This window comes from Vulpes vulpes, chromosome 16 (genome assembly GCF_048418805.1).
Source record: "Vulpes vulpes isolate BD-2025 chromosome 16, VulVul3, whole genome shotgun sequence".
Taxonomy (NCBI): domain Eukaryota; kingdom Metazoa; phylum Chordata; class Mammalia; order Carnivora; family Canidae; genus Vulpes; species Vulpes vulpes.
The window spans coordinates 78000950-78024169 of NC_132795.1; the positions used below are offsets into that span (position 1 = coordinate 78000950).

Here is a 23220-nt window from a genome sequence, read left to right on the forward strand (position 1 = left end):
TCCAGATTTTTATCTATCTATCTATCTATCTATCTATCTATCTATCTATCTATATCTATATCTATCTATCTATTCACTTCTTGAAAGCCTTCAGCTACCTCCTCCTTCTAAGCAGATCATCTCCTTCTTAATTCTTCTAATCTCAAAATGTATCTGTATTTTGAGTCTCTTACTCCCTGGCTCTTTCTCAGAGGAAGAAATAGTACTTTTTCCTTTCCAAAGCCAACTTTTCCATTTACCTTTGGATATAGTTTTTTCTTCTTCCTTCTCTGCATCAGCTTTGTGGTGTATCCTGTACTTTTCTCCCTTCAAGTTTCTCCTGTGGTCTCCCATCCCTAGTCCTTTCCCAAGTCTCCCCCAAGTCCTATCTCTATAAATCCCAAGTGTTCAAGATACAGGCAAATAAAATACCCCAAAGTGAAGTTTTCTAGCTCCCCTAGGAATCCTTGCTCTTATCCATATCACATTTTATTGCATTTTGTGTCTCCCTTGTTACTCAGCACTATTTGTAAGATGGAACATTTCCTTCTCCACTAGATTGAATATTCCTTAAAAGCATTCTCTCTTTATATCTTGCCATACTCTTTTTCTTTTTTAATCTGCTCAGGCCTAGCAGAATACACATCAAATGAGTAGTTCTGACTGCATTTAACCGTGCGAGAACAGATAAAGAAGAGACTCAGAAATTTATGATGTAGTTCTTTAGGGACCACATTTGTTCTTAGCTGTATAAATATGCTGCCATGAAACTCTAGCCAACTGTTCTTACAGTGAGAGACCAGAAATGCTAGTTTAAAAAAAAAGTTTTTTTTTTGTTTTTTTTTTTTTTACTCTATTTGAGAGAGGAGGAGAGGGAGAGTGCCAGTGTGGGGAGTGGCAGAGGGAAAGAATCTTTCAAGCAGAGTCCATGCTGAGCACAGAGCCCCATGGGGCTTGATCCCACAACCCATGAGATCTGACCTGAGCTGAAACCAAGAGTTGGATGCTTAACTGCCTGAGCTACCCAGGTGCCCCCAGAAATGCTAGTTTTAAAGAAAAGACAGAATGTGGATTTTATTATTTTTAAAAGATTTTATTTGTTTATTCATGAGAGAGAGAGAGAGAGAGGCCTGAGACATAAGGGAGAAGCAGGCTCCCTTTGGGGAGCCTGATGTGGGACTCGATCTCAGGACCCTGGGGTCATGCCCTTGAGCTGAAGGCAGATGCTCAACCACTGAGCCACCCAGGTGTCCCCAGAGTGTGGATTTTAAAACAACAAAATTTCATGATTAATGTCATGATTTTTCTGTTCAAATTTTAGAGATGAACTGGCCCTAAAAAATTCTTTTATTCCAGTCAATTTGCAAATTGATGTCTCAAATTGGGTACAACTGAGTAATTTTATTGAGTAGGATTGACTTGTATACTGTGTTATGCCAGCAGTAACTTTGGAGTTTCTAAAATTGTGATTTAAGAGTGGCATTGTCATAGAAACAGCAGAGCAATCTTTTTTAAAAACTTTGTTAGCCAGTACATAAACTGACACTGTAATTATTTCTGAAATGGCATACTGAAGAGATTTGTGAAACTAGCAATTTATTGGGCTTTTAATGATACCTGGACCAAAGATTGAGGGGGTGTAGATTGCCTTGTACTGTATGTTTTAGAAGCTGTTTCATTCCCCTGCTATTTTATTTTTTATACTCCTACTAGAACTTTATGCTCTTAAATAGTGTTGAGTATTTTTTAAGGACACAAAGTTTGCTTTAAATATCTCTTTGGGGGACGCCTGGATGGCTCAGTGTTTGAGTGCCTGCCTTCAGCCCAGGGCATGATCCTGGGGTCCTGGGATTGAGTCCCGCATTGGGCTCCCTGTGCGAAGCCTGCTTCTCCCTCTGCCTGTGTCTCTGCCTCTCTCTCTGTGTCTCATGAATAAATAAGTAAAATCTTTAAAATAAATAAATAGCTCACTCACTCACTCTTTGGATAAGGGGACACCATATTTCTCAACTAAGAAACGTTTTTACATTCCAGAGGTCTTTTTTTTTTTTTTTTTTTTTTAATGTCTGTCATGCCATAAATCCTTAGGGAATGGGTTCCAGCTGCTCAGGCTCTTTCCCATTAGTTACTACAAAGTGTGCTTCTCTGCATGGACCATGCTGGTGCTTCACTTGGACCCAGGCACCTTTCTCTTGGCTTCCTTTTTCTCTGATCATTTTCCTTCAAGGTTCAGGTAGCTAACTGCTTAATATTAAGGCTTAGTACATACACTAATTCTCTTGGCAAGATTCTTGCCCGTAACTTGTTTACAGCAATGCTAACAGCATGCTGGATAACATTTGTAGGGTGTGACTATTTAAATAGTGCTAATCCCTCGATTTCTATATAGTATTGTCATCATCTTTCAGGTAGATATGCTTGTATGTGGCCAAAGGACCAACTGTATTCTCTAAAAGGCCTGGAGAACAGAGTAGGTGCCCCTCTTTCCTTTTGTGTTGGTCATTTTGGCAGATGATAGGGCCAAAAGATGGTGTTGATGACTTAGGACCTATTCCCTGGTCAATTTGAGAGGAAACAGTGATAAAATAGATGGAGTAGGGAAGAAGCCTGAGAAGATTCTTTTTTTTTTTTTTTAGATTATTATTTATTAGAGCATATATGGGTGGGGGAGGGGCAGAGGGAGAGAGACAATCTCAGGCAGACTCCTTCCTCACTGAGCATGGAGCCCCACACAGGGCTTCATATACTACTTGAGATCATGACCTGAGCTGAAACCAAGAGTTAAACAGTTAACCACTTGAGCCACCTGGGCACCCCTGGAATATTCTCGATTGGAAATATCTTCTTTGCGGATTATTTACCTGAGAGTGGCCTAAGGATACAAGAGTCAAACTGTTGGTGCCTGAGAAGCTTATAGAAATTTCACAGCTGAGCCTCACTGCCCAGGAATACTGTACTATCCACCTCCAAGTCACTTCCATACTGGTGATCTTGGAGCGAACTTGGAGATGCCTGTTAGAGCAAGAGGCTTAGTTACGAAGGCCCAGATTTGTCTTACTGGATTATGGGACTTGACTGCATCTGTCTGCTCAAGGTCTGTCTTGTCTTTTAAATCTAGAGTACAAGCCATAGAAGTCTTTTCTGGAGCAATAAATGCCTGAAGTATTCTGGAAGTTTGTTTATAGCCTTAGGGACTGGTACACAGTATAATACCAGCTTGGTAGCAGATCCCCCCCCCCGCATTTGACATTTGCCACAATGCATATATCTGCTGCCAGCTGCCTACCTATTATCTTGATATTCCGTAGCACTTTATTTTTCTTTTAATTTTCATCTTAAAGGTCAATTTTTTTTTTAAAGATTTTATTTATTTGCAAGAGAGAGAGTGAGAGCACGAGAGTATAAGCAGGAGGAGAGGGAGTAGACTACCCACGTTGTGGGGCTCCATCTCAGGGTCCTGGGATGTTACCTGAGCTGAAGGCAGACGCTTTACCAACTAAGCCACCCAGACATCCCTAGAAAGTTTTATTCAAGTTTCTTTAAACTGATGGTTCTCAGCCTGGGGCAAGAGGACATGTGTTAGTGTCTGCACACATTTTGGGTCTGTAAACATAAAGTATGCTTACATGGTGTTAAAGAGCTCAAGAAGAGCCCCAAACAAGGACTTGTCTAGCCTAAATGTCAATAATTGTCGGTTCAGAAATCTTGCTTATGTGATTACTCTGGAAGCAGTATAATTTTCCCCTCATATAATATATATAATGAACATCTTGATGGTGGAGGAAATGTAAATGCTGATGGAGAGATCAGTAATTAGTTAAGAAACTTAGAAAACTGTTTTTTTTCTCTGTCCTTGTGTGATTTGAGGGTTAATTTACAGCTCTTCTAATTTACAAATGTAAGGAAATGCTTGCTCATTTGTAGCCTTCTGAACCTAGGACCATTTGCTCTGCCCATGGCAATTTTCTTTTTCTTTTCTTTTCTTTTCTTTTCTTTTCTTTTCTTTTCTTTTCTTTTCTTTTCTTTTCTTTCTTTTCTTTCTTTTTCTTTTTCTTTTCTTTCTTTTTCTTTTCTTTTTCTTTCTTTTTCTTTCTTTTTCTTTCTTTTTCTTTTCTTTTCTTTCTTTTCTTTTCTTTTCTTTTCTTTTCTTTTCTTTTCTTTTCTTTTCTTTTCTCTTCTCTTCTCTTTTCTTTTCTTTTCTTTTCTTTTCTTTTCTTTTCTTTTCTTTTCTTTTCTTTTCTTCTTTCATGTGGCTCATGTGATTCAAATTCAGGAGCCCAAGATCAAGAGTTGTGTGCTTTACCAACTGAGGCAGTCAGGTGCCCCGTCCCTACCTTTGATTATAAAAATTTACCTTTCAGCAATATATATATATATATATATATATATATATATATATATATATATATATATGGTACTGCAGTAATATCTACAATGTAGCTTTTCACACTGCAAGTTGTGACTCCGGAGTGAGTTAATGAAATTGTAGTGGGTGAAAACTAGCATTTTTGACAAGCTAAATATGAGAGAAAAGTAACAGTATATATATATATACACACACACACACACACATATAGTGAGAATAGTAAGTACTGTTTGTGAAACCTATTTGAATTATATATTGCAGGGAAGAAAATTTTCTTTTTTCCTATTACCCTCCTAGATTCTCTGGCTTGGGGTCCTATAAATTAGATTGACAGAAGATAGATCAGCTAGAGAAAAACGAACTGAAGTTTATGCTTATGCATGGGAGCACTCAGAAATGAGTAACTCCAGGGTTGATGAGAACTTGGGCATATATAGCATCTTAGCAAAGGAACAATACATTTTCAGAGAAGAGATAAGACAAAGGGGAAGGGTTTTGAGTTCCTAAGGGATGTAAATTATGGGAAGCTATTGGTAGATAAAGGCTAAAATTTGTTATCTAAGTTCCTCCAGTACCATTTCCAGGCTGATAAGGGTCTAAAGTTGTGGTTAACTTTTGTCTTCTGGTAAGGAGAGAAGGGAGAGGACATCTGTAAGTTTATGTCCTGCTTTTGGGCACATAGGGAGAAGGCAGCTTTCCTTTTTTGCTTCTTAATTGTCAGCTCAAAATAGTCCTTAGGGACTCTAAAGTGGTATGTTCTGACGTGGCATATTATGCCTCCTACAATATCTATGCATGCTTGTGCTGGGTCATGATGTAAAACCATTTTTTCCATTCCCTCCCACCCCAAACATTTCTTGTTGTTAGTTACAAGGAAGAAAACAGAAAGCTGTGGATTCCAATAAATTGCAAAAGTAATATGAGCTGCGTGTTTTATAATTCTTAGAACAGGCCAAGATTTTATTTATTGATTTCGGGGAAGGAGTAAACTTATTTCAGTTTTTTAATTAGAAATTTTTGGCTTTGTCATAAGATAATTTTAGAATGCATTCTGAAAATTTAGAAGACCTTCTGATAGAATAAGTATTGGATTTGGCAACATTCTTGAATTGTTATTGTTTTATTGAAGATCATTGTTTACATGTGCACTAATGTATCAGTAACAGTAATGTCCCAATAATGAAATTCTGTTTAAGAAATGGCAATTTGATGAAAGGCAAACGAAATTGGGTATGTATTAGTATTTTCTGATACTACTTATTAAACATTAATTTGGTTGTTAAGTAATCAGAAAGTGTTTACGCAACAAGATTATGGAGCTTTCCATCATCTCCAAGAAGCTTATGTTTCCGGATAGATTCAAGCTTCCTTCATGGAATTTTTGTGTTCATTTAGTTGATTCTTAGGTACCTAGTAGGCAGATTTTAATTTTATACCAGAATATTTAAGATTAATCCCAGTGCAATTTATTTCAGACTGAATTTAGTGGAAGCTTTTGTAGAAGATGCAGAATTGAGGCAGAGTTTACAAGAAGATTTACTTCGTCGATTCCCAGATCTTAACCGACTTGCCAAGAAATTTCAGAGACAAGCAGCAAACTTACAAGATTGTTACCGACTCTATCAGGGTATAAATCAACTCCCTAATGTTATTCGGGCTCTGGAGAAATATGAAGGTAACAGTGATTTTTGTTTCTCTTTTCCTTCACTCTCAATATACTTAGCAAATGTGCTGTCCTTATAAAGTTGGGTCTGGTAACTCATGCTTATAATAGGTTTGTTTTGACTTATATTTACATTGCAGAAGTTAAGAATCATGAGACAACTTAGAATTTTTGCTTTTAGAAGCAAATGTTAGGGTAACTGGGTTTATTGCCTTAGTGATGGCAGTTGAACAGGATTCAGTTGCCAAAACCTCACAGGACCCAAAATGATACTGCTTTCAAATCTATAGTTTATTAAAGGAAAGGGATAGAGCCTAGTTAGCAGCACCAAAGGAAGGGTAAGGGATCACCACGAAAGTTTCACAGGGAGCCAGGGAGGTCAGGTGCAGACTCCTATTGTCCTTCCTTTTGAAAAGTCCTTGGTGAGGTGCACTTGCTCTCACTTCAGGGACCACCAGTGTGTGCAGAACACCTTGGAACTAGGGAGCTTAAAATGGAGTCTTGCTGGACTTTTAAAAATTTTGCTTGTCCTGTGGGCATATTCCTGTTCTGTAACCAGCCTTTAGGAGAACCCTCTGGCACAAGGAGGCCTCACTGAGACCAGGTGCAAATCATCAGTCACAAACAATGCTGACAAGCTGAGCAAACCACCCTGAATATCCTCAGATCCATGATTACAAAACAGTGTGCCTTGAATTGCCATAAAGGAACTTTAAGAAGACAGTTCAGGTTAATTCTGGGCCTGCTGGAGTGAACCTTTCTAGCACACTTATAAAAGAAAGTTTAAAGCAAAGGGTCTTGATGGTTTCTAACAGTTGATGTCAGGGTGAAGTTAACAGAATGAAGTGTGCCAAGTCACATTATTTAATCAGTATAGTATTCGTGGATAAAATCAGCTTGCTCTTACAAGCATAGTTTTTATTTTTTTAATTAATTAATTAATTAATTTTTTACAAGCATAGCTTTTAAGTGAATATAATTACTTAACTGTTGCAGAAACTTAGGAAGTTATAGATCCAATATGCAAAACATTTTAAGTTTCAAGTTAAAAATCACCATCCCTTAGAACTGTTAAACCTTTCAGTATTATGAGAAAGCTTTTTCTGCAGACAGACTTTAAAAAACTCACCTCTATGATGACAGGATATAAAATAAGCATAGATTTAATTTTAATTTTATGGTAGCCTTTTCCCTTAATTATCTAGCAAAGTGTGAAAGACATCTTTAGCGCTTATCTTAAAGAACCACTGTATAAAGAGTATTCCCCTTCTAACCAAGGCTCTTCTTGAGGCTGATGACACTTAAAAGCCCTTGCATTTGTTCTACTAAAGTGGTATTAAAGAAAATGGGTCTTAGGGATCCCTGGGTGGCGCAGCGGTTTGGCGCCTGCCTTTGGCCCAGGGCGCGATCCTGGAGACCCGGGATCAAATCCCACGTCGGGCTCCCGGTGCATGGAGCCTGCTTCTCCCTCTGCCTGTGTCTCTGCCTCTCTCTCTCTCTCTCTCTCTCTCTCTCTCTCTCTCTCTCTCTGTGACTATCATAAATAAATAAAAATTAAAAAAAATATATTAAAAAAAAAAAGAAAATGGGTCTTAAATCTTTCCTGTGCCCATATTTCTTTTTTTTTTTTTTTTTTAATTTTTATTTATTTATGATAGTCACACAGAGAGAGAGAGAGAGGCAGAGACATAGGCAGAGGGAGAAGCAGGCTCCATGCACCGGGAGCCTGATGTGGGATTCGATCCTGGGTCTCCAGGATCGCGCCCTGGGCCAAAGGCAAGCGCCAAACCACTGCGCCACCCAGGGATCCCTGTGCCCATATTTCTTTAGTGTGGCTTAGGTAGCCATTTACCCTCCCTGTGCTTCCATTTCCTTATCCAATAAAAGAAGATCTTTCACTGCTGCACTTTTCTGATTCCATATATCCTCTGGCCCTATCTAATAGGATCAACTGGGAGCACAAGGGGATTGACCAGTATTAGGACTATAATAATCAGATTATCATGGAAGTAGGCTTTCAAAACAATTAATTCACTCTTATCCACTTACATCAGCTGTTTTCAACTTTTTCTCTCCTACATCTCTTCCTTCCCATAGTGAAAAAAAGAAAGAAAAGCATCCTTGGCCCTGTGTCATCTTGTACCTGCACCTCTTTTTCACTATCCGTTCCCAGCCAAATTTCTGAAAGCCTACATTTCCATCTCCTGTTTGCTCAACTGCCTTCCAGCCCTGACCACAACACTGAAATGGCATTTGCTGAGTTACTTATTGTTGCTAAATCCAACAAGCACAGTCTAGTCATTATAGTCTCAGCTTTCACTGCTGAGTTAGATTTTTTTTTTTTTTTGAAGATTTTATTTATTTATTCATGAGAGACACAGAGAGAGAGGCAGAGACACAGGCAGAGGGAGAAGCAGGCTCCATGCAGGGAGCCCGACGTGGTACTTGATCCCGGGTCTCCAAGGATCACGCCCTGGGCCGAAGGCGGTGCTAAACCGCTAAGCCACCTGGGCTTGCCCTTCCTTCCAGTTTTATGGAGCTATAACTAACATATAACATTGTATAGCTCTAGGTGTGCAACATTATGATTTGAAAGATGTATGTATTGGAAGTAATTACAGTTGGCTCAGTTAACACCTGTCAACTCACATATTTTTTTTTCTTATGTTGAGAACTTTTAAGATCTAATCTCTTAAGAGCTTTCAAATATACAATACAGTATTTTTAACTATAGGTCACCCTGCTATACATTACATCCTCAGAACTTAAATCTTAGAACTGAGAGTTTGTACCTTTTGACCACCTTCCCCCATTTGTCAACTCCCAGCTGCTGACAACCACCATTTTTTTTCTATTTTGTTGAGATTAGTTTTATTAGACTCTACATATAAGGAGACCATAAGTGACTTTCTCTGCCTGACTTCTTTTACTTAGCATAATGCCTTCATGGTCTAACAGGTTGTCACAAATGGCAGGATTTCCTTTTTTATGACTAATATTCCTCTGTGTGTGTGTGTGTGTGTGTGTGTGTGTGTGTGTGTGTGTGTTTGTGTGTATCACATTTTCTTTATCCATTTATTTGCCAGGGGACACTTAGGTTGTTTCCATGTCTTGGCAGTTACAAGTATACGCAGTGAATAAGGGAGTACAGATCTCTTTGAGATAATGATTTTGTTTCTTTTAGATATATACCCAGAAGTAGAATTGCTGAATCTTTCTATATTTTGCTTTCACCTTAAGAGTCTTCCACCCCAGTTCTGTTTTGGCCCTTTTTTCAGTCAGTACCAGTAACTTTAAAGCTGGGAATTTTTTTTTTTTTTTAAAGCTGGGATTTTTTTTATACAAGATTTTGTGTGTGTGTATTTTTACTGGGAGAAGATCTGTAACTTTCATCAGATATTCAAAAGTATATGTAAACCCTCCTCCCCCCACGAGAAAGGGTAAAAAATACTGATGTGCACATTCTTTGGAGACTTTCTTATTCTCTGGAATAAACACAGAAGTTAGGAATTGGGCTTAAGAGTAGGTTGGCTTTCTTCCTTCTGCGTGTGTGTGGCTCAGTGTACTTGAGAGTTTTACAACAAATCAATAATTTCCTACTTTTTGGGGGTTACAGTTAATATATACCCATGAGAGAACATAACATTATCTAAATCAAAAGCTTCACATTATCATTTTGGCAACTGATGTTTGCTTTATGGAATTTGTAGTCACCCAGCCTAGAGAATATTAGAGGAGGAAGACTGTTCCCAGACGTTATGGTGCTAAGAGCTAGGTTATTTTCTTTCTATAAGAAACATTGGAGGGGGCACCTGGGTGGGAGGCTCAATCGGTTGTCTGCCTTCAGCTCAGGGTCATGGTCCTACAGTGCAGAGATGGAGCCCAAAAGAAAAAACATTGGAGACTCCAAGTGTGCCGTAGTCATAACCTGAATTTTTTCTTAAAAATGAACAAAATGGAGGCTACTGGCTGGCTCAGTGGAGCATGCAACTCTTGATTTTGGGGTTGTGAGTTTGTGCCCCAGATTGGGTGTAGAGATTGCTTAAAAATAAAAATTTTTAAAGATGTATTTATTTGTTGAAAAATTTTATTTATTTATTTGAGAAAGAACGAGAGAGACCATGAGCAAGGGCAGAGGAGAGGGAGAAGCAGAAGCAGAAGATCATGACCTGAGCCGAAGGTACACAAACTGAGCTTACCCGGGCAGCCCTAAAAATAAAATCTTTTAAAGGGGGGGTGGGGCATTTGGCTGAGTTCAGCATAGCTCTTTAGCCTACTGATTCCATGGACAAAGCTAAAACTGAGGCTAAATTACGAGGGAAATAAACCAAATACACTGTTCTTAAAAGCAGAATCATGATTTAAAAAAATTCTTTTTAGGGGAGACTGGGTGATTCAGTTGGTTAAACATCAAACTCTTGGTGTTCAGCGCAGGTCATCATGATCTCAGGGTTGTGAGATTAAGCTCCAAGCCAGCTATGTGCTGGGTGTGGAGCCTGTTTGAGAGTTTCCTCTCCACCTCTCCCCTCCCCATGCCCACATACACTGTCTCTCAAAAATTCTTAAATTTTAGCGTATTAGTATATTGCTAGAAATTTAGTATATTCTCCTTACAGTGTTTTGGGGTTTTGATTAAGTCTAGGTTTGAAGTTATAGTAACATTATTCCTGAAAAAAATTAAATAAGTTCAGAGACAGCAGAGGGCAGCAACAGTCTAGAAAGCAGATTTGCATTGAGTAATAGAAGCTCTACTCTAAATCATCTAAGAAATATTATTATTTTTTAAAGATTTTATTTATTTTTCATGAGAGACACAGAGAGAGGCAGAGACACAGGCAGAGGAAGAAGCAGGCTCCATGTAGGGAGCCCGACGCAGGACTTGATCTTGGGTCCCCAGGATCACACCCTGGACCGAAGGTGGTGCTAAACTGCTGAGCCACCCAGGCGTCCCAAGAAATAGTTACTTGAAAAATATATTTGGCTTCCCTTATTCCTTGTAGCTTTTAAAATTAAAAAGTTGAGGCAAAACCTCAAATAATGGTATTATATTTTATGCATTTATGGCAAATTTCTGATAGTGCTTGAAACAACTCCTCTATATTTTATTTTATTTTATTGATAAATTTTATTTTAATGGCCATCATTCTGAGGCACATAACTTTTCCCTCTTCCCATATCCAATTAACCAGGTTTCTGTTTAATTACTTCTTAAAAGCCTCACATTTTCTAGTTTCCTCTTGTGATTTATACCTCCTCCTCAGGGAACCCATAGTAATGTTTCCTAGCTCATCTGATCATATCATTTCTTCCCCTTCGGTTCAGAACGCATTAATTGCTTCCACTGACCTGTAGAATCAGAGTGGTCTGCTCTGCATTTTAATAGCAAATGATTGCTTATTGACAAGTTATTTTCCAAGAAGGTTGTACTTGTTTTTAGTTCCAGTCACAAGATTTATAAGAAAATTTCTATCCTCACCAACACAATTTGCTTTTTATTATGGTGATTAGTTGGTATGTTTTGGTGGTTGGTATATCTTGTTGGGAATATTTAGTGGGATCTGGGTATGAGATTATTTGGATGGAAGGACAGAGATGTAGACTATTGGCCCAAGAATGTATACCAAAAGATAAAATGAGAAAATTGCTATAATAACTGATGGGTGAGAGAAAGGAAAAATAATCGTACGAAGTTGGGACAGTAAAGGAAAACTCAGTTTTATTCCTGTCTTTTCCTCCTGTGAATTTTTTTCCTGTGTCTCCCGTTTGTTCTCACACAGAACGCTATACTTCTATCACCACGTGTGTAGAGCTTTTCCCTTTGCTTCAATTTTCTGAGACACCAGCTGGGTATCCTACAATGTAACTAACTCAGCTCTGACATTACTCAACTTGGAACCTCTGTGAACTCCCTGTTATTAGAATTTTATGAAGGCTTCTTCATGTAGGCACGATCAGTTATTAGCTACATTTCTAGCCCTCTCCTATCTCTGGAGGATGAAGGGATGGACCTAAAAATTCCAAGCTTACAGTCATGGTTTGGTCTTTCTGGTGACCATCCCTCATCCAAGGAGCCCACTTAGAAGTCACTCTTTTATTTTATTTTAGGTAAACTCTACCCCAACTTCGGGCCCAAATTCACAACCCTGCGATTAAGAGTTGTATGCTTTACCTACTGAGCCAGTCAGTCGCCTCTAGCGTCAAACGAGTTGCTCCTAATGCTCTTCACATTGAAGAAATTACAAGGGTTATAGAAACTCTGTGCCAGGAACTGGGGGCAGAGACCAGTGTCTTTTCTTTTCTTTTCTTTTCTTTTCTTTTTTTTTTTTTACCAGTGTGTTTTCTATTATCTCATAGGGACTGCTAGCACAATTGTAAAATGATACTCATAAATAATCAGTGGAATCAGGAGAAAAAGTCATTATAGGGGAAAAAATGTAGAATTTTGTCAAAATGACAGTAGTAATAAAGGAAAATGAGAGGTGGCGTCAAAGAAGGTATTGCTTGCAAAAATGGGGGAGCTGAGACAAGTGACTGTCCCCAACAAAAGGAATGATGTGGCTGGATAAACAGACGAGAAGATGAGTGAAGGATGAGAGGCCCATGCTCCAGAGTGGCTGACAGTAGTGAAGGAAGAGCAGAGACGGCCTTGTGCCCAAGGTCATCATTCACAGCCTTTTAATCATTTAGACATTTTACCATGATTTACCTGCACTTCTACTTCTGTTGGCTTCTTTGTTTAATTTGGAATTTCTTGGCTCCGGCCTCATATTTTGTGAATACTTAAACTTTCATTAGTAGTATCTTGCCGTCATTGTTTCCACTTACGTGGACTTTTATGTTTTTACTTTATTTATTTATTTTTTTATTACGTGGACTTTTTAAATTTTTTTTTTTATTTATGATAGTCACAGAGAGAGAGAGAGAGAGAGGCAGAGACACAGGCAGAGGGAGAAGCAGGCTCCATGCACCGGGAGCCCGATGTGGGATTCGATCCCAGTTCTCCAGGATCGCGCCCTGGGCCAAAGCAGGTGCCAAACCGCTGCGCCACCCAGGGATCCCTTATGTGGACTTTTAAATCCATTTCATAAATTCATTAAAGAAGTCAGGTAAAGTTTAATGATGCTTAATAAAACTTTGAGATTGAAATTAATACAAAGAATTTATGTAAAATTAGTCAAGGAAATGGAGATATAGAATAAATTGTTTAAATCTTTGTTAATTGAAACTCATGTCTTTGGATTACTGTTTACCGTTTATCTATTAATACTTAATAGAATAAAATGTTAATGTCAACTTTATAATTAATTTAGACTTCAGGTTGATTTTCTCAGTCATGGTCTATTTGAATAGCCTGATTTAGCAGACTTGTGAGTAGTGCCAGACCTTGGATCTGAGGTCAGTGTTGGGAGGGCATGTAGAAGGAGGCCCCTTATATCTCTTGTCCAGAACTGTCCTGTAGTTTATTTTGACTTTAGTGTTACTTGCTCATTGAACTTAGTCTCATAGTTGTTTTCTTTTAATTTAAAAATGTTTTATTTGAGTACGGTTGACATACAGTGATCCAGGAGTTTCAGGTGTACGGATAGTAATTCAGCACTCTGTTATGCTGTGCTCACCACAAGTGTAGCTCCCATCTGTCACCATAAACACTATTAAACAGTACCATTGACTGTAATTCCCTGTGCTGTACATTTCATCCTTGTGACTTGTTCATTCCATAGCTATACACCTCTGTCTCCTACTCCCTTTAACCCATTTTACCCATCACCCCACTCCCTACCCCTCTGGCAACCATCAGTTCTCTGTATTTGTGAGTCTGTTTCTGCTTTTTGCTTGTTTATTCATTTGGTTTTTTTAGATTCCACATATAAGTGAAGTTGTATGGTATTTGTTTTTCTCAGTCTGACTTATTTCACTTAGCATAATACTCTCTAGGTCCATCCATGTTGTTACAAATAGCACGATATTATCTTTTTTTTTTTTTTTTTTTTTTTTATGACTGAGTGATAATGCTGTGTGTGTACCACATCTTTATTCATTCACCTGTCAATGGACACTTGGGTTGCTTCCATATCTTGGCTATTGTGAATGATGCAGTAAACATAGAGGTGCATGTATCTTTTCACATTAGTGTTTTTGTTTTCTTTGGGTAAAAAAATACCCAGTAGTGGAATTACTGGATCAAAGAATATTTTTATTTTTAATTTTTTGAGGAGCCTCCATACTGTTTTCCACAGTGGCTGCACTAGTTTACATTCCCACCAACAATGTGTAATGGTTCCTTTTTCTCCACATCCTCACTAACATTATTGCTTGTCTTATTTATTCTAGCCATTCAGCAGGTATAAGATGATATTGTGCTTTTGGTTTGTGTGATGATTAATGATATTAAGCATCTTTTCATGTGTCTGTTGGCCATTTGTATGTCGTCTTTGGGAAAATGTCTATTTGGGTCCTCTGCCCATTTTTCAATTAATTAATTAATTAATTAATTAATTTTACCACAGTGTTTTTATTGTTAGGCAAAGTCCTTCTCTTTCCAGGTCTTGGGTGTCTATACTTTTCAGGACAAGTTCCCTTACCCAGCTCTAGCAAAGGAAACATTTCAAAGTCCCCAAGAAGCATTCTTAAAGCTCCTGAGAGAATAATAACAACTCTTCCAAATGCATCCTATGAAGTCTAGAATCCCTACCAAAAATGCTCACAGATGCAGACTGACTCCTGAACCCAGATGTGGGACCCATCTCACTTGTTGCACATCAGCAGCACTTCAAGTTCCTTGACGTTATAGACTAGGAACTTTTGGAAGCCACTGGGCAGTATATGCTTTGTTTTCTTGTTGCTCCTGTAACCAGTGTTGGGTATCAAGATCTGGCCCTTAAAATCTTCTGCGTACCCTATTGTCAGTGCCTTTGGGTTTCCACCAGTTGCACTTAATTTTGACATAATCAGTCTGACTGATGCCAGATGAACTTTTTGGTCCTCTTTTTAACGATCTTGGGCTTCACCAGAGGTCTGAGGACAGCCATGATGCTCAGCAGTAGATGGCTGCCACCTCTGCAGGCAGTGTTGAGGAAGAGAGGGGCCCTCTGCCCATTTTTAATTGAATTGTTTGGTTTTTTGGTCTTGAGTAGTATATGTTCTTCTTACGTATTTTGGATATTAACCCCTTAATGGATATATCATTTGCAAATATCTTCTCCCATTCAGTAGGTTGCCATTTTATTTTGCTGATGGTTTCTTCACTGCAAAAGCTTTTTATTTTGTGTAGTCCCAATAGTTGATTTTTTGCTTTTGTTTCCCTGGCCTTAAGAGACCTTTCTAGAAAAATGTTGCTATAGCCAATGCCAAAGAAATTACTGCCTATGTTTTCTTCTAGGAGTTTTATGGTTTCATGTTTCAGTTAGGTCTTTAATCCATTCCAACTTTATTTTTGTGTATGCTGTAAGCAACTTAAGTTATAATCTTTTAGTGGCTGGCAATGAATCTGAAGTTCCTACAGAAATTACTTAATTATTTGATTACTTGATATTTCACATTTTGATGCACTTAAGAAGATAGCAGTTAATTCCTTATGTCATCTTTGGTATGCTTGCTAGATGAGTGTTGTGTGTATAAAAACTAGTGACCAGCAATTGATTATATCACCAGTCCCTTCTTTCCTTCAACAAGTCATTCATTCTACAGATAGTTAATTTGTTCCAGGCATTGTTCTAGAAGGTACAACATAGATGTGACAGATAAATGTTCCTGTTCTTATGGAGGGTCAGTGATAGTGGAAGGATAGAGGGAGACAGACAATAAGCAAATCAATAAACAAGAATTTCAAGTAGTAATAAGTACAATAAAGTACAATATGTTGCTACGATAGAGTAACTTGGCTGGGGCCAGGGAGATGCTAGATCTGTTGGTCAAGGATGGTTTCCCTGGATTGCTATCTCAGTTCCGCAACTTGAATGACAAGAAGGAACCAGCTGTTAAGATCTGAGGGGAGGCCAGTGGACCAGCTAGTGCAAGTGCCTAAGGCTTGATTTGCTGATGGAGTGAGGGAAAGCTAGAGTGGTCAGGCATGAGATAGAGAATAAGGGCCATGTTAGGAGTAGAGGACAGAGAGGTGAGGCCTGTTTGAAGTTTTTAACTTTGTTCTGTGGACCCTAAATAAAGCCTATGAACCCCAATCCAAAATAGTGGTTTTAAATGCATAAAACAGAGTTGCAAAGAAACCAATTATATTGAAACACACATCAAAATATAAAACAAACTCTTGATAAAGAAATAAATCCCGGGCAGCCCCGGTGGCTCAGCGGTTTAGCGCCGTCTTCAGCCTAAGGCATGATCCTGGAGACCCGGGATCGAGTCCCACGTCAGGCTCCCTGCATGGAGCCTGCTTCTCTCTCTGCCTGTGTCTCCACCTCTCTTCTCTCTCTCTCTCTCTCTCTTTCTCATGAATAAATAAAATTAAAAAATCCTTTTATTAGTGCATTAAATAACATGAGTGAAGTTCTAAGGTCTTAAGTTTTGAACTTAATAAGTTTAAATGATACTTAAAATTATCTCAAAACTATAATATGATATGAAAATAGATCTGGGATTTTGATGACAAAGACATAGGTACTGGGAGTCCTACTGTGGTTTATTGTGCACATTAATAATGGAAGGAAATGTCAGATTCCAGTTAGAGGTGGAAAAGGTAGAGAAAAGAAGGTGGAATTTATTTCTTTTCCGTGTTTATGTAGTACTTTGAACTTAAGCCTCTGTAGTCCTTGAGTTAAGACCCTGGAATAGATTGTGTAGGGCTTTCTAGGCAGTGATAGTGAAAAATGGAGTTTACAAAAGAAAAAAATTGATGTTCATCACTTGATGAATAGATAAATAGAATGTATCTATATCTAATGCAACATAGTTGTCAATAAAAAGGAATGAAGTACTCATGCATGGTGCCACATGGATGAACCTTGAAAACATTATGCTATGGGACACCTGGGTGGCTCAGTGGTTGAGCGTCTGCCTTGGGCTCAGGTCGTGATCCTGGGGTCCCAGGATGGAGTCCCACATGGGGCTCCCCGTGGGGAGCCTGCTTCTTCCTCTGTGTGTCTCATGAATTCATAAATAAAACCTTTAAAAAAGAAGAAAAAAACATTATGCTAAGTGAAAAAAGCAGTGACAATATCCTATGATCCATTTATGTGAACTATAGGCAAATCTATAGTTAGAGTGAATGGATTGGAGGTTGCCTGGATTTGGAGGAGTGGGAGGAGGTTGGAGGATGGTGGTAGGTTACTGTTAATGGGTATAGGGTTCCCTTTGAGGGCAGTGATAGTGTTTGAAAATTTATTGTGGTGGTGGTCACACAAATCTGTAAATAAACTGAAAACAATTGGATTGTACATTTTTTTTTAAAGATTTTATTTGTTTATTCATGAGAGACACATAGAAAGAGAGAAGCAGAGACACAGGCAGAGGGAGAAGCAGGCTTCATGCAGGGAGCCCGATGTAGGACTTGATCCTGGGACTCCAGGATCATGCCCTGGGCCGAAGACAGGCGCTAACCCGCTGAGCCACCCAGGGATCCCCGGACTGTATATTTTAAAATGGAGTGTTGTTTGGTATGTGAATTATATTTCAGTAAAGCTATTATTTTTAATTTAAAAAACCATAACCATTTTGGGAGAAGAAAAACCTAGTTGGAAATTGGCAGCTGGGGCTCAGTATAAGTTATAGGTAGGGGAAAGAATTCAAAATGTTAAAGTTTGCAGGCTAGGGAGCAGGTGAACTCAGAAGGGGCTTATTGAGTCTTGAGCTGCAGCAAGGTTGCGTGCAGCTTTCAAGTCTAGGATTCTTGTTCCTCCTTTGAGATGCCCTGTGAAAGTATTTGTTTCTAACAAAGGTCAGTTTCATAAAAGTTAAACATTTGAACTGGGATATAGAATTTAGTTTAAAAAAAAATTCTTTTAAACACCAGCAAATGTTTTTGTACTTTTCATCTATACCCTGCTTTTCTGTGGTTCTTAGCATAGTCGTAGATAAGTAAACTGGCCATTAAGCCAACTACTCTGAGGTCTTCATATAGTGCTAAGTTTACTCTTGACTATGCAAAAGTTTGCCCTTAATCACTTCAAAACATTAATGGGCTAGGAAAAAGTCATTTGTGAATCAGTGCCACCTCTGTGCTTTGCTTCCATCATTCCCCTATTTACCAATAGCATTTGAGCTAGCTAATTCAGAATAAAGAACCAGGCGTTGAAGCACAACAGACATTATGTGGGCAAAGTGTTGTTTATAGACTGTCTAAATAATGTTTCACACATATGTACTATTTTTTAAATATGTGTAGATGCTGTTGTGATTAATAAAACATGAATTCTTACAATAATTTTGCTGACTTCATAGTAGCTTTTCATCGTTTTCTCGATTAAGAGCTAATATTATTTCTAGAAAAGATTGGGAACTATTGCTTTGGAGCAAAATGCAGTAGGGTAGAGATCACTTGCACAATTCTTCTAAAAGAATAATTAGGTATCAGAAAGAAAAATCCTTGCAATGTAACCAATAACAATAAATACATAGTAACTATAGCTGAGCTCCTGTTAAATGTCAAGCAGTATATTAAGTGTTATGTGGTTATCTCACTCCTCTTCTGGGTAGCTGATGTCATTACTCCTGATGATACGGGAAAGGGGCTCAGAGTAACATGCTCCAGATCACAGAGCCAGTAGGTAGCAGAGTTGGGGTTGGCACCCAGGTCTGTAGTCAGGCATTTCACACTATAGACTCCATTGCTTCACTTACTCCTTCTCATATAATTGCTCAGCATGTGCTCTTAAATAGCATCAAAGTAAAGTGCCAGTGTAAATACTAGGCTTGATTAAACCTCTGTTAATTGGAATACTGTATTATTAATGCAAATTAGGGATATAAGGTAAGTTAGAGGCATTTTATTTTAATGACTTTGACTTTGGGGTATTAAATCCTTTTGGAGGGGTATTAAATCTATGAAGAAATACAATTCATTTAATTGTAATTAATATCATGTTTCTGCATCTCTAGTGCTTTGTATGAAGGAGATTACAGATGGGGGGGGCAGTGTTTGTTAGTACAAAGCTTTGAGTGCCAGATGATCTCCTTTTCTATAAAATAAATACTAAACACATTTGAATTAAAATATGGGAATAAATAGTAACTTTGGAGACTTGCGCTATTTGTGTTTTTTTGGATCAAATACTGTTATCTCAGATGAATTTTTATGATGTGTGGCCTTGTATTTTTTAAAATAGAACTATTTTATTATTTTTTGCTTTCTTTTAGGAAAACACCAAGGTTTATTGTTGGCAGTTTTTGTTACTCCTCTTATTGATCTTCGTTCTGATTTCTCCAAATTTCAGGAAATGATTGAAACAACTCTAGATATGGATCAGGTATGTAATATACTCTTGAATTCAGCAGCGAAGTATTTTTGAAATGCATGTCAGAAGACTTCTCAAATTTTTTTGTTAGTACTTAAAATGTTATTTTTGAGAGGCATCTTTGAGACCGTGGATGTAAGATTAAGTGATGGGTAAAGTTTGTTGTTTTCTTAACAATAACAGTTGGTTTAGAGGATTAACAGAGGAAATAAATGTTGGGCATAACTGGCCTGGTTAAAGGAAATCTCACAAATAAAAGATTTCACATATGAAATCTGAATTTTGTTTTAATTTCAAGAGAGAGGGAAAATTGTAATCACTGAAGAAGAGAAGATAAAGGTAAATATGGAACACAAGAGATGGCAGCTTCTTGGTTTATTTTCCATGTAGGGAAGTCTCTGGGGGAAGAGATTAGAATATGTGTGTATCTCCTAAATAGTTGTTGATATACTAAAAAGTTAACCATACTCTAATAATGTTGAGGTCCAAATTTCTTGTTAGTTGAGAAGAGTATTTAGGGTGTAAGAGATCTATATTCTCAGGTCTTTAACAATGTTAAGCAGTAATTTGTATATAAATATAAAGTGGGAATAGTTTTTGAAATAGTTGAAAATATCCTTGTATGAAAATAAATTTGAAAGCAAAATGTATGAAATGGTAAAATTTACTCTGTTTAAAGTTTCTTTATAGAACAAATTTAATATGGGGCCATTGAATGTAGTGTTTTTCAAATATGTGACTTTAAAAATCATTATCTTTAAATTTTTTTACACTGAATTTCCTGTCAAAAATGATTATGCAGGAAATATGAGCTGTCACATTTCAGCTTAGTTCTGCTGAAATCCTGCAGTTGACTTTTCCCTTTGTGGCCAGCTTTATTCTTTTAAAAGTTGCCATGCTTTTAATATTGTGGGTCTCAAATGTAAGCATGTTACCAGAATTGTCTGATGGGTTTGTTGAAACAGATTCCTGGGCTCTGTCCCAAGAATGAGATTCTTTCCATCTGGGGGAGGGCTAGAAAATTTACATTTCTCACATGTACCCAAATGATGCTGCTTGTCTGGGGACCATACTTGGAGAACTACTTGCTAATAAAGCAAATTACTTCTAATAAGTTAGGAGTGCAATCCTGTTTCACCAATTTGCAGCTTACTGCAAGTGCTGTGCTTTAGGGCAATCACTGGGTATCATCTGGCCAAAAGTTGGTGTGTATAAATTGAGAAATTTTAAGAGTTTCTTAACGTTTGTAGCCCTTCTGTCAATGTACACATCTTTTGAAGACCCTATGCAGCTGCCTTTTTATCTGGGTCATCACATTCACAGCCTGCCCAGGAGATGTGGAGATCCTGCCTCATAGGACCTCTCCTCTCCTCCCTCTCCTCTTAGACAGTACAAGCTGTCTCCTGCAGTAAGCAGTTTTCATTATACACAAGGTATTAGCTGTTACTATGATAATTGCAAAAAGCAGCAGGATGATAAAATGTTGGATACTTTTGCTTCATATTATGCCTTTTGATTTATTCCTTTCCCACCTTCCTGCCTTCCTTCCCTCCTGTCATGTGGTGTTTTGACCTCATAGATCAGCCCTTTGGATACATACCTATGGACAACAAAAAAGCCAAAATGATGGTATACCAAAATACCAGAATATAAATTTTCATTTTAATCTTTAAAAAAGATTTTATTTATTTATTCATGAGAAACACAGAGAGAGAGGCAGAGACACAGGCTCCATGCTGGGAGTCCAACATGGGACTCTATCCCAGGTCTCTAGGATCACACCCTGGGCTGAAGGCGGCGCTAAACCGCTGAGCCGCTGGGGTGCCACAAAATATAAATTTTTAAAGTGTTTTCTTTATTTAAAGCTTTTCTACGTGTAAAGGCAACACATAGTATTAGAACAAGTGAAACAAAATGCTATGAAGAAGTATAGAAGCAAAAGTGACCATGCTTCCCTCTTGAGATAAACACTGTTGACAGCCTAGTGTGTTTCCTTCAGCTCCATTACATTGACTTTCCTTATTGTGGATTAAGATTTTTTACTTTGATCTGAAATACTTGATACGTATCTGTTAAACTAGACTATACTGTGACTGTAAAATAGTAGTCAGTGTTAATTCTCCAGTGATGCTGTAGGATTAGAGTGTTGTAAGATTTTGTGTCTGGAAAGAGTAGATTTTCGGAAGGCAAGCTGTTCAATTATGTAGATATAGACTGGAAAAGAAGAAGTCATTTGTCCTAATTTCATTGCTGTACCTCAAGATTATGACAAACTTTGATCTCTTAATCTGAAAGTAGAACATTAAGTAGTTAATTTTGTAGAGTAGAAAAAACTTTTCTGCTCTCTTCTGTTCATTGTTTGGAGGTATGCTAAATTAAACTGTTAGATTAGCAAGAGAACAGACAGATTTTTGAGTTCATAGAAAAGTAAGATTCAAGGAGGCTCTTAGAATTTGGGGTTTATAAAAAAAGAATTTGGGGCTTATGCACTTGCTTGGGGAGGAGAGAGAGAGAAAGCGCACTTTAGGGTAAAACAAATGACTTTTAGGAATGATTTATGAACCCTTTGGAGAATAGATGGAGGATATGATAATTTTTAGTACTTGATTGTGAAACTCCCTGGAAGGGGATTTACAACAGCTGAGTTCTTTTGGGAGGCTCTGCTTTAATGGAGATGAGAGAGTTTAGAAACAAGATCTATTCTCAGATACTTCATCTTGGAATAAATTTTATGCTACTATGGCATATTCTGGACCCCCCTCATTAACATTAAGTACTGTGTTGATAAGATGTGAATTGTGGGTTACTCTCACCCGCCCCCCCCCATAGACTGTTGAAGGCTAAGCTCAGTATCAGTTAGGGCTCTTTCTTTTGCACATAACTTAAAACTCAGTACATTCTAGCTCATGAAATGAGAAGTCTACAGATAGAATAGGCTTTACCTTATAGTTGCTTGATCCAGCAGCTCATTGATACCATCCAGAGGATCTGATTTCTTCATCTTTTCTATCTTTGTGATATGAATTTCAACTAAATGCTGGTTCCTCTTCGGCCCTAAGTTGGCTACCTACCAGTAGCAACTCATGCAACATTTCAAGGAAGAGTCCTGCAAGTTGCCTTGATGAAACCATTTTAGCAGTGATTGTGGCTAGGGATATAGAATGTGATGACGGGCCTAAGATAACTGGGGTGGGTTATCCCTCTATTGGAGATACACAAAATGAGAGCACTACTGGGAAGGGGAGGGAGGGAAATGTGGTATGGACAACCAACCTTGTCTACTAAGATACTGTTCTGTAACCAAAGACTTTCATATTTTATAGTGTGATGCTATCTTTTAAATAAATATGATTCCTAGTTAAAACCTGCTCTAGATTCTCTAGGGAGTTGGCCTAATAATAGCTTCTTTATTCTGTTACAAGCCTTTAAATTTACCTTGGGTTATAAAGTGAATTCAACCCTTCACTGTCATTGTAGATATTTGTAATGAATTTAGACATTTAAATTACATGACTCAGAACTACTTTGAGCAAACCTCAGAGGATAGCAATCATTTCGTGTATGATTTCTGAAAGCTTTACTCACGTTTTCCAGCTGTGTACTTAGGAGCTCAAGTAATGAAGGGGAACATGAATGGTTGGATTAATTTGGGTTTGTTTTTTTTTCCCCCCTAGGCTTAGCTTTGTATATAATGCTTCAGGTGTTTTTGTGTCTGCTTTCCATAAATCTTATGGAAAGATTTTCTATATCTGAAGTATATGTAAATGTAGATCAATACTGCCCCTAGGACAAGGTTCATAAAGGCAATG

The 23220-nt window shown here is 37.9% G+C and overlaps 1 protein-coding gene across 1 annotated transcript in view; it reads left to right on the forward strand.

The window, feature by feature from the left end:
* Positions 1–23220, forward strand: part of MSH2 (mutS homolog 2) — a 77505-nt gene that overhangs the window by 27378 nt on the left and 26907 nt on the right. Inside the window, exons 7-8 of the mRNA XM_025992602.2 lie at positions 5821–6020; positions 19314–19423. Of these exons, the coding sequence (XP_025848387.2) occupies positions 5821–6020; positions 19314–19423 (310 nt within the window). The remainder of the gene's footprint in view (positions 1–5820; positions 6021–19313; positions 19424–23220) is intronic.